Here is a 12,496-nt window from a genome sequence, read left to right on the forward strand (position 1 = left end):
CACAAGGATAACAGAATTTCAAACCTGAAGAGCTTGTACAGGCTCAAACAAAAGCTGATTATAGGCATGCAATCAACAATTTTAATGAGTCAATCCCTGGGCAAATATTTTCTAAAAGTATCTGCTTTCAGGGTTAACTCCTCAAACTTTTTTTTTTCCCTCTCCATGCCTAGCCTCAAAGTGCAAAGTGCAAAGTGTGAACTGTGTGTGTGTTGGGGGGGGAGGGTTAGAAGGAAGATAGCAGAGATGGGTAAGTGGATCAACATAAGATGACTTCATGGTGGAACACACAAAACATTCAAACAATATGGACTAAATGAACACAGAAAACAAAGTATGTTGGGGTCTGGGTGGTAATGTATACAATTTAATAACAACTATGTTCATCAAATAATTCCTGCAAATATCACAATATTTAAGACCTAACAATGAGGGTAGCAGTAGCAGATCATTTTTCATTAAAATATAAACAAAAAAACAAATCCAACTACAATAAAACATAACTTGTTCTATATTTATAGCATACAGAATTGCAACAGCACCAATAAAAATTATATACTTTATTTTTCTTGTAGTTTTGAAGTACAAGCCTTTTCAGCCAAAAGAGACCTTGCTTATTTATCTTTCAAGGCCAAACAAATTTATTAATTTGATCTTTACCAAGTATCAACATAATAGCAATTTTCTGTTTTAAGGTCTACATTAAACTAAGATCTATAAATTATGTATAAAAGCTAAATACAATGAGGAGATAAAAATAAATTAGCAATATCCTTCATTATGGTATCCTTTCCAGGAATTAACACATCAATGTCTCAATATGTTCCCCTGGCCACTATGTCTTGGATTTCTGCTTAGGCACCTGGACAAACAGATTATTATTTTTAGCTTTCTATCTCATTTAACTAAAGAAAAAGCTACTTAACGAGTTACTAAGATTGACAATATTACATAAGCATCTTTATTTAACCTACATACTTCAGTGTCTATTGTTCAAGTAAAATGCACAAAATTCATTATGCAAAAAAAAATCTCAACCTGAGTAATTAACACTTTACCTTGACAAAAGCATCATCTTCCACAGACGCATCTCCGCTCAACTCATCTGCTTCTTGTTTTTTACCTGTGGAAGAAGGAAAATGGGCTAACAACCAATATTTAATATTACTTTAAGAGCAAAAAGCATTCAGTGTTTACCTCGCAGTATCACTCTCCACACCCAAATCATCTGACAAAGCTAATGCCAACTGCTTATAAACCACCTAGTCACAGATGCCCCAAATAAAAAAAGCTTTATTAGCAATGTCATGCTTTTCCACTGAAATACACTGCACATACGAACCTATCATCTTAACTGACTTGATGTATATGTACACTTTCCTTCACACTGCTTTACATCTCTATCTTTAATTCTCTCGAAGTTGCAGTACCTTTGAATGGCATTCTACTAACTGTATATATAACCAGACACCTGATAGCTAAGTTCAAGACTCCTATCTTCCACAAACTTCTAAGTGCTCCTCTTCAACAAGCTTTCTCTGAAGTAAAAATCCTCATACTTTATCTCAGATTATATATTGTCTCGTACTCTGTTTCAAATACATCTTGCCTTCTCACGTAGAGAAGAAATTCCTTAAGTACAGTAACTACTTTTACGTTCTTTATCTCCAAAAGTCTAAATATAAATAGTGCTGGTCACTTAACATAATGACTGATGTAAGTGATCTAAGGAGTAGAAATTACTTCAGACTGAAAGCTGTTAATGGCTTCTAGATAGAGTACAGATGTTCTCTGCCCAACCCTCTTCAAAAGTTTGCAAACTGGTGGCTGGAACTTTAAAAATGTTTTCCACATTAAAAAAATTTTTTTTCTACAGAAGCAATGGTAATAGTTTATTATGTTTTAAGGCTACTTAAAAATCAAATGCCGTAAAAAGCCCAGCTCTTGGGCAGTGCCTATGGCTCAGTGGGTAGGGCACTGGCCCCATATACCGAGGGTGAGGGATTCAAACCCAGCCCCGACCAAACTGCAACAAAACAATAGCTGGGTGTGTGGCAGGCGCCTGCAGTCCCAGCTACTTGGGAGGCTGACACAAGAGAATCACCCAAGCCCAAGAGCTGGAGGTTACTGTGAGCTGTGACGAGGCTGACACAAGAGAATCACCCCAGCCCAAGAGCTGGAGGTTACTGTGAGCTGTGATGAGGCTGACACAAGAGAATCACCCCAGCCCAAGAGCTGGAGGTTGCTGTGAGCTGTGAAGCCACAGCACTCTACCGAGGGTGACAAACTAAGACTGTCTCAAAAAAAAAAGCACAGCTCCTACTTAAAAATCTATAATGTGGGCGGCGCCTGTGGCTCAGTCCGTAAGGCGCCGGCCCCATATACCGAGGGTGGCGGGTTCAAACCCGGCCCTGGCCAAACTGCAACCAAAAAATAACCGGGCGTTGTGGCGGGTGCCTGTAGTCCCAGCTACTCGGGAGGCTGAGGCAAGAGAATCGCTTAAGCCCAGCAGTTGGAGGTTGCTGTGAGCTGTGTGAGGCCATGGCACTCTACCGAGGGCCATAAAGTGAGACTCGGTCTCTAAAAACAAAAAAAAAAATCTATAATGTACCAGAAATGCTTTACAGCTCCTGGAAATTTGCTATTAAAAATTTTTTTTTTCTCATTTCTTTTGAAATGTGAATGGATGTTCTTTCACAAAGCCAAGTAACAAACTTTTCCTTTTTTTTTTTTTTTTTGGTAACAAGCACAGTGGTACTACCTTGCTCAAGCTTCAGTGACCCAGAGTTAGCTGTTGGGATGAATGTAAACTTACTTAGGATAACTTCCTTTCCCTAGTCTCCTCACTAGTCCCATCTGTCATTTCCTTCTAATTCTAAACTCTTGCCATGAATGAGTGATAAAAAGGGAAACCAAATATAAGTCCTCTCAGATATGTGAAAAACAAGATCAAGAATGAGGATTTTTCTTTTTCCTAAGTAGCGCCAGGAGACTTTGGAGAATCAAACAAGAAATGAAGCACAGAGCTTACGACGGTGTTAATTTTCTATTTAGAATGTTGGTGTTTGTGTTTTAGGGAAAACAAATTTTTGGTTTACTATACCCTTTGTAGATTAAAGCTTTGTACTGTATCTAATTTTACCATCATCATCCTCTTTACTATGAAATTTAATTAGTATATGAGAATTTCACAACAGAAAAACCTATCTGATTTTTGTCCTAAAGTCTAAAATTAGAAGTTACTAAAAAGGCAATCACTAAGAAAGCCTATTTATCAGAAAATGTTTATTAATCTATTAAAGAAAAAAAAATGTTCCTTTCCAGAACAACAGTACTGTGAGAGAAAGAGCTCATTAAATTCTTCCAAAAAGAGAAAAGTTCCATAACATAAAAAAAAAAAAACCTTAAAAACACTATCTTTTGGGAGAAAAAAATTTTTTTAAATATCAAACGCATACACATGCACCACAGAATAACCTGCAATGCAGAGCTTTGGAAGGTACCCCTTTAGATCATTCAGAAATGCTATTTACTCCTTACAAACTACTTTACAATCTGCAAAGTGATTTAAAAAAAGAAATTCAAGGAATTTTTCCAAGCACTCTACGGTACATGGAACAGGTAATCACAATTTTACAAAAAAGAGAGTGAGCCTGAGAGGTTAAAGAGCTTGCCTAAAACTTGAAAATGGTGTTGTCCTAACTGGAAGCCAAGACTTCACATTACCAGTCCTAAATTCTTCCCACTACATCTTACTATGACCTACTTAATTGACATTATTCTCATAAGGAGTGAGAATTAATTATCATAAATTAACTGAATTTAAAGATATTATCTTCAAAATGGCAGCCCTCATCATGATGACAATCTACATATACCATGCACACTCCGTGATGAATTTCACTTGCTTTGCTTTACTTACAGGTAAAATCAAATCACATTTCAGCAACAAAACAATGCCAGCAATCACTAACACTGACATGTCTTCTCTCTAGGCCCCAGAATAAATTCTTTACATACATTAATGTACCTGTATTTACTTATTTTATCCTCATGACTACACTGAAACCATTATCTACATTTTACAAAAGAGGAAGCTAAGACTGAAAAATACATTAGATTACAAAGATAGTAAATGGTACTGCTTCAATTTAAAACCAGACCCCAGACCCATTTCCACTCCTGAAATCATTAGCTCCTCAAAAGGAGCTACAATGTGCTTTTAAAATATTATCTTCTAGTGAAAACAAGAGGCTCCAAAAACACACACATAAAATTTTAAAATGTGAGACAAAAATTAAGTAACTTGACCCGTGACATATAGGCAACAAGAAGCTGGGTGTACAGAAGCCCAAATTTGCTATTCTATCCTGTTCCTAATAGTCATCATGATACAAAAACACTAGAGGCTGAATGTCACCAGCCTGTGAACTTACAAACTATTAGGACAAGATCCACAATAGTGATGAAATTGGTGGTTATTCCAAAATTCCAGTGTTAAAAATATACACTAGCTTTAGCCTGCTTTCATAATCTGTAACTTTGGGCTTGTTTTACACATGTTGAATTAGAAGTTATATTGTAATTTCTTTTTATTTATTTTAGAACTGGGAGTCTATGTTGCCCAGGCTGGCCTGGACTCCTGGGCCCAGCATTGTAGCTTCCCTAGCAGCCAGGGCTACAAGCATATGTTACCCACCATGCCTGGCTTGTAATTTTTTATTTTCTGAAGAAACTATTATCCCTCCCCCACAGAAAATAGAACATACTTTTAGAAGTTAGGATGTTTATCATCCAGCCCAAAACCTAGTATGACACTATACTTAGCAAATACTTGAGCATTAAGTATTTCCTTACTGATGATGGAGTAAGTCCCAGGTTGGAGGTTAATAGTAAAGAAATGGCAGCCCTCATCATGATGACAATCTACATATACCATGCACACTCCGTGATGAATTTCACTTGCTTTACTTACAGGGAAAATCAAATTACATTTCAGTAACAAAACAATGCCAGCAATCACTAACACTGACATGTCTTCTCTCTAGGCACCAGAATAAATTCTTTACATACATTAACGTACCTGTATTGGCCCTTCCGCGACAAAGGTAAGAGGCCAAATGGCAGTTGAACTAGTCTTGTGCTCTACTCCATCCTATCAGTAAGGACTAGATGCTCCTAACTTTGATGAAGCACAAACTGTACCTATAGGTCCCTAACTCTTGTGATGTCACAGATGAAGAATTAAATCATCCTTAAATTGCAAGAGCAACCCTAGGCTCAGCACATTTTTGTATAATCAGTAACTATTAAATATTTATATCTCAGCCAAATTTAAGCCTGTGCTATCAAAACTCCTGCAGCAAATTACTTAATCAACTAACAGTTTCACCTCTCTAGTTCTTCGGGAAATCTAGCATGTGCCACAAAAATATGAACTGACCGAAAGAAAAGTAGCAGGACCAAGGAGGGACCTGAAGGTTTAATGGAGACCAGTGGTTCTCAACCTTTCTAATGCCGCAGCTCTTTAATATAGTTCCTGTGGGTCACGACCCACAGGTTGAGAACCGCTGATGTAGACTGATACATAACTTTAATGCTTTGAGAAATAAAACCAAAAAATAAATTGGACAGTAAACATAATCTGAGTAACAAAATAATAGAAGCAAAACTAACCTATCACATTCTAAACTATCATAGTAGTAAATATATGGATATTATGAAATTACATAAAATACAGTAAAATGTGCTTTGCATTATTTTAGGATCTGAAATAAAATAACAAAGTAAAAATGTATGTATCAACAGAAGACAATGCTAAGAACACCTCTTGATTTATGATGCAATGTAAGTCTGTATAAGTCCACAAATTCTTATGAAAACCCTTGGAGCCAGATGTTTTAGAATTCAGAATTTTCAGATTTTAGAAGAGTAAGATGGTACATACACCATTTATTAAGTTTACCCTCCCAGCAACTTCTGAACAATATCTCACAATCATAGAAATATTTGTGTAATGAAATGTATGCATATTCACATCAAATGGTATAGCATCACTTTTGTCACCAAACTTCAGAATTATGAATAAAGGATTTGGAATGATAAACTGTCTTACACCTTCAAAGACAAATCGGTCCTTATAAGGTCTTACAATCTCTACCCCTGACCCTAAGATCAGAAATAACTACAAAACAAAGAGACAACCCCCCCAAAAAAAAGTCCACAAAGAAAAAAACACAAACAATAAGTAGATCTTAAAAGTAATTTTGCTGAAATACTTTTTGGCTGAGCAGCTTTCCACCTCAAACATTCACAGAAGTTACTATGGAATATAAAAAAATGCTTAGTCATAAAGTTTGTTAGAAAAGAGGGGAAGATTAAGTAGATAAGCCAAACTGAACATTAGTGTTTCCAGCAACAACCTCTCCCCAATTGCATGTAACATCTTAAAATAATAAATTATGCCTTGTAATTAACTGTTTGCATGTGTTTTAGCTTCTTTTTTATTAAACTGATATTTTACTAATGAGATCATTTTTTTCTAATAGGCCTTTTACATTGTCTTAAACATAGCAGTCATATAATAGGTCCATTATTTTAAAAAATCTATTATGAAGAATTCACTTTCATTATAACAATTCTGGAAAATAACATACATTTTTTTTTTTTTGTAGAGACAGAGTCTCACTTCACTGCCCTCGGTAGAGTGCCGTGGTGTCACACGGCTCACAGCAACCTCCAACTCTTGGGCTTACGCGATTCTCCTGCCTCAGCCTCCCGAGTAGCTGGGACTACAGGCGCCCGCCACAACGCCCGGCTATTTTTTGGTTGCAGTTTGGCCGGGGCTGGGTTTGAACCCGCCACCCTCGGCATATGGGGCCGGCGCCCTACCGACTGAGCCACAGGCGCCGCCCAAAATAACATACATTTTTAAAAATCATTTAAACAAAATCAAAATAAATATTTCTGACATGCTTATGCACATAATTTTAAAAAATAGCAAAAACTTAACTGGGCTCTTAATGGGTTATTACTTTATATTCTATCAATAAAAAGAAAACAGTCCTACTTAATCTCAATACTGCTTTGAGAATCAAATAAAGCAATGCGGAAGTTGTTCTGAAAACTATAAAGTATATAAAACAATCTGGAAATTGACCGGTGGATAGACATGAATGAAAATTATGTTTTCATAATTTTCACCAAAGTTTCAAGCTTTGGTCTAGGTCAGTCAATTCTTTTTTTTTTTTTTTTTTTTTTTTGTGGTTTTTGGCCGGGGCTGGGTTTGAACCCGCCACCTCCGGCATATGGGACCGGCGCCCTACTCACTGAGCCACAGGCGCCGCCCGGTCAGTCAATTCTTAACTCCAGGTGCAAATGAGAATAACCTGGGGAGTGTCTAGAAAATGTACACAGATCCCAGAGGCCCAAACAGAGCAACTGAAACCTACTCTCTGGGGGGTGAAAACTTCCTGTGCTCAGCATATTTTTTAAAACTCAAATGACTCTGATGCAGAGGGTAGACTTTCATGCAGGTGTAGAACCACCAAGATGACTATATATATCTAAAGAAATCAGACAGATTTTCAGATTCTCCAGACTAGAGAACATTTTAATTCAATCTACCTTTAATAAAATACCATGTATGCTGTGAATCTATTTTAGTTGTTTGGAGGGTAGGGGGATAACCTCAAACATAAACCTCCTCTGAATGCTTGCACACATACCTACACACCTTAGATCAACAAAATGTTATCTATGATAAATTCATTCAGGGTGGGGAGATTATGGGTAATGTTTATTTTGTACTTTTCTGAAATGTCTAATTTTTAAAAATGAAAAACATTTGGCTCAGTGCCTGTAGCTACACCAGAGCTGGCGTGTTGGAATCCAGCCCCAGCCTGCCAAACAGCAATGACAACTACAACCAAAAAATGGCTGGGCGTTGTGGCAGGCAACTGTCGTCCCAGCTATTTGGGAGGCTGAGGCAAGAGAATCATGTAAGCCCAGGAGTTGGAGGTTGCTGTGAGCTGTGATGCCAAGGCACTCTACCCAGGTTGACAGCTTGAGGCTCTGTCTCCAAAAAAAAAAATTTATTTTACTTTTATAATCTGCCAAACAATATTGTAAAGCCATGATTGCAAACCACTATTCCAGTGTACTAGTTAGTAGTTGAACAGATAATTCCTGGAATTACACAACACTGAGGCTCTTTTTCTGCAATATGTCAACAGGGAATAGTTGATCCAGGAAGTCAATAAATTCCCCCCTTAAGCTTTAAGGCACCACTGTTCAACCTCTTCATTAGAATCTTTTTGTAATGCTATCAATAATGATTTTTTCCTCCAATTCCTACAAAATTAGCACTTTATTTCACATGGATTCATGAAAAAGGAGAAAAAACCCTAAGTCCTCTAATTCAGAATGTGTAGAAAATGACCAACTTGGGAGAAGCACATTGTCTTAAAGTAACAAGAATGTTTCACCTATCTCCCAACCAATATCCTTACCACACATCATGTTAGTTATGATAAAACATTTCAAAAATTACAAAAGTACTTCTGCAATAAATATATTTCACCATATACAACTGCCTAAGGTAAATGCAGATTTTAATGGCTCAGATATGAGGGGTGATTTTATGAAATGTAAATAACATATAACTCAAAGGTAAACAATATTCCAACCAAGGTTAGGAAGCTTTCCAACACAGCAGGGACTTGGTAAGGAATAAAAGGATGATGCAACATTGTTCTAAAAGTATACTTTACATGTCAATATGTAAAGAGAAGCCACTAGTGCTCTTGAGGCACCTTAAAAATTAGACTGTTGATGTGCTTCTTATAGAGAGATGAAATTAACATATGCACCCAAAGAGATATTTCTGAAAGCAGTTGTTAAGACAACAAATGGCCCTCAGTATTCATTCAACAAGTATTTTTGAGCACTTATAAGACATCACTACTCAACCTTTTGGCTAAGATCAAGTCCAGGGGGTACCCAAGAAATAACTACAATAATTCTATGCTCAAAGTCTTCCTCAATGCTATAGTTCCTGATTAAAATGTTCCCTAACATCTGAAAAACTACAGTTGGAAAAAAGTGAACAGACAAGAATTATAGTACATTATCATACTGTGTTATAAGAAGTGTGCTTTATGTGGTTGCTTACTATATTGTCCCATTTGATTGATATAAATTTTAGACAGCTTTACAGAGTAAACATGAAGTTTGTAGCACTTTCCAAAAAAAAAAAAAATTAGACATCAGATGTTTGATCAAATCTAACACTCCAAATTATACTTGTTTATATAGAAGAAAAATCAGATTTTAAATCAGCACTTTCAATCTTTTTAAAACCAGCATACATCACAAATCAGTTCCAACACAATACCGTATTATACATAATTCTGACTACTGAACTGATTAATCACTTAATTTTTGCTGAAGTTTGTAGGTGACTTTAAGATCTAAAAGAAAATTATATGCCATTGTCAGGAGAACCAAAAGACTTTATTATCTCTAAAACAAGCTAATGAGGAGTTAGCACTACCTGTTCAACTACTTTCTTAATACACACCCAATTAATATGATAGTAAATCTAAATGGGCGAAGCTTTCTTCTATGTTACTTAAAAGACCATAGCAAAGAGAGTATAAATAAGACAGGAGAATCAATCTAAGATATAAACTGTTCTACCATGTTAACCACATGTAAACAGATTTTATATGTGTGTTGATTATAAATATCAGAACCCATTATAATATTAACATTTATTAACAAGTCTATGCTCATAATAATTTCATTTTTAAAAATTTCTAAAATAAATTTTAAGACTTCTCAGTCTAAACATAAACATCATAAAATGATGTCTAAATATTTTAACATAGAAAAATTTTATTTTATTTATTTTTTGGTTTTTAGCAATTTTTTTTGAGGATTTTTTTTTTTCCAAATTAATATGAGGGTACAATATTTAGGTTACATTGTTCTCACTTCCTGGATAAAGTTCCATTTGCAGAAGAGCCCCTCTCCTGGGGCATTATACACCTCTCACAATGTGCACATTAGGTAGGGTCCAGCCTCATGCCCTCCCTCTTTCAGGCAAACGTTATGGTCGTTTCCCCTGCACCCCCCACCCCCACCCCCCGCTTCCCTTTATCCCAGAACTGGGTTATATTAGTGTTTTATTGTTCTTATGGGCATAACATAGAAAAAATTTAAAAGAAATAGTTACCTTACATTTATTTTATGAAAAAAAAGTTTCAATTATTTTTCCACACCCATGAAGCTTCTCTCTTGTTTTATTAACATCATTTAATTTTTAATCATTACCTTAAGATTATTATAACAATGACTTCTTTTCCTGATAATCTAGCACATCCTAAACTATTATAGTAACATACAGCTATTTTCAAATTACATAAAATATGCTAAAGTGTGCTTTGAATGACTTTAGGTCTAAAGTAAAATGACAAAGTAAAAATGTACACACTAAAGAAAGACAATGCTAGAAACATCACCTTATTTATTCAACATAAATTTGCATAGGTCCATAAATTCTTACTGAAATCCTTGGGGCCACATATGTTGTGGCTTGCTGATGTCTACATAACTGTCTTCACTCTTTTCCTTTTCTAATAATTTGTGCAGAAGAATAACCATATTGACTGAGTGCTTATGAGTTTTCCTGTTCCTTCCTAAGACATCTAGGTAAAATAGAAAGCATTTTCTTCTCACTTCTAGCTATATAAGATTGTTAAATTTCAGAACTAGAAGGGCCGTACAGCTAATAAAATTTTCAATTTTACAAAACAGAAAACAGACTGAGGAAGTGTCTTGACCAACATAAAATTATTTTCAAGGTAGACACCAATAGTAAAATAAACCTGGCAAAAAGAACTTAATGTAGTAATTTAACAATTAGCTGAAAAACTGACATCACATTAAAGCAGTATTTAATTCCTTATATCCTTGGTTTTAAAAATCTGTTAATTACTGATATTCTAACAAGTTTCCCTATTCAAATTTGATTTCTAGAAAATATTCTTTAAACTTAATTTAAAATAATCTTACTGATAAGCACCTTAATTGTAAATTAATCCAAACCAGGTTCAGAGTAGCATTATGTTTTTTGTAATTCATGGGATTTTAGTAATAATGATAGATGGAATTTGAGGAGGCTCAAAGTACTCAGTAGCCTGCTATGATTTAAATGGCACAATTTCTAAATGAAGACATTAAGACACTCCTAACATCAGAGTTATGGAAAGTTCAAATATCTTTATAATCAATATAAAAGAAAAAATTAACATATTGATAAAAATAAATGTTTATTTTAAATGCACTGAAAAATTTGGAATTTTATATCGCTGAAATTGTTAGTAAGATAAATGAAGTTCTCATCAAAACTGAAAACAAAAGGTACATAGAGAAATTAAAATAGGTGAAAACTCAATAAATCAAATAAAGTTTGATTTAAATGCTAAAATCATTGTCAGTCCAGATAACTAGGACTAGGGTCAATACCCAGCATTTGTCAAACTATTACAACGTGCTAAGTAAATGATACGAATCAAAACCACTACAACAAACAGTTATTCCTAATATATTTACTTCTGAATTTTTGTTTCTCCATTTAGAAATAGCCTCTGGGGCGGCGCCTGTGGCTCAGTGAGTAGGGCGCCAGCCCCATATGCCGAGGGTGGCGGGTTCAAACCCGGCCCCGGCCAAACTGCAACAAAAAAATAGCCGGGCGTTGTGGCGGGCGCCTGTGGTCCCAGCTACTTGGGAGGCTGAGGCAGGAGAATCGCCTAAGCCCAGGAGTTGGAGGTTGCTGTGAGCTGTGTGACGCCACGGCACTCTACCGGAGGGCAATAAAGTGAAACTCTGTCTCTACAAAAAAAAAAAAAAAAAAAAAAGAAATAGCCTCTGGTTTGCCAACAGAAAAGCTTCTCAGCCCAGGCTTCTCTAAAAGCCAGGAAATATATCTTGAAGTGATATAAATGTATCTCTCAAAGTGATACACATAAGAGTCAGAGTTACACTAAAAGTGAGAGACCTTCAAGATAACTCTATTACTCTTTTAAACTCCCTCTCCACCTCTCCCAGGGAATGCATCTCAGCCCTTCTCAATTTCTTCTAGCAACTATGAAGACTCAAATAGTGAGTCTGGTTCTGAGACTCAAGAGTGTTTATACTCAAAATTAAATATTCCCTTCTTTTCAAAATTAATCCATTTGATCACTAATTATAGGTACAATCCTTTGATGGCTGGGATAGCAAATGGATCACTTAAACCAGTAACGAAAATTAGATTACAAAAAAAAGGCTGCAGCTGCCCATGATATACCCTGTATGACAATTTAAGTAGATACCAGAATTCAGATAAATTATGTCCCTCCCCACTATCCTTATAGGAGTAAGAAATTTGCAATTATTCAAATAAAGATTTTTCTAACCAGCTTTTAAAAATACCTAAGTCTCATTTACATTG

General features: G+C 35.6%; 1 protein-coding gene across 7 annotated transcripts in view; it reads right to left on the bottom strand.

Annotated features, from left to right (window-relative positions):
- The window catches only part of SLTM (SAFB like transcription modulator), a 52,395-nt gene that overhangs the window by 37,884 nt on the left and 2,015 nt on the right, over positions 1 to 12,496 (bottom strand). For all 7 annotated transcript variants that reach the window (XM_053594013.1, XM_053594012.1, XM_053594011.1 and 4 more), the window contains exon 3: positions 1,059 to 1,123. In XM_053594013.1, coding sequence (XP_053449988.1) covers positions 1,059 to 1,123 — 65 coding nt within the window. The remainder of the gene's footprint in view (positions 1 to 1,058; positions 1,124 to 12,496) is intronic.

The sequence above is a fragment of the Nycticebus coucang genome, chromosome 6, assembly GCF_027406575.1.
Source record: "Nycticebus coucang isolate mNycCou1 chromosome 6, mNycCou1.pri, whole genome shotgun sequence".
Lineage (NCBI taxonomy): Eukaryota > Metazoa > Chordata > Mammalia > Primates > Lorisidae > Nycticebus > Nycticebus coucang.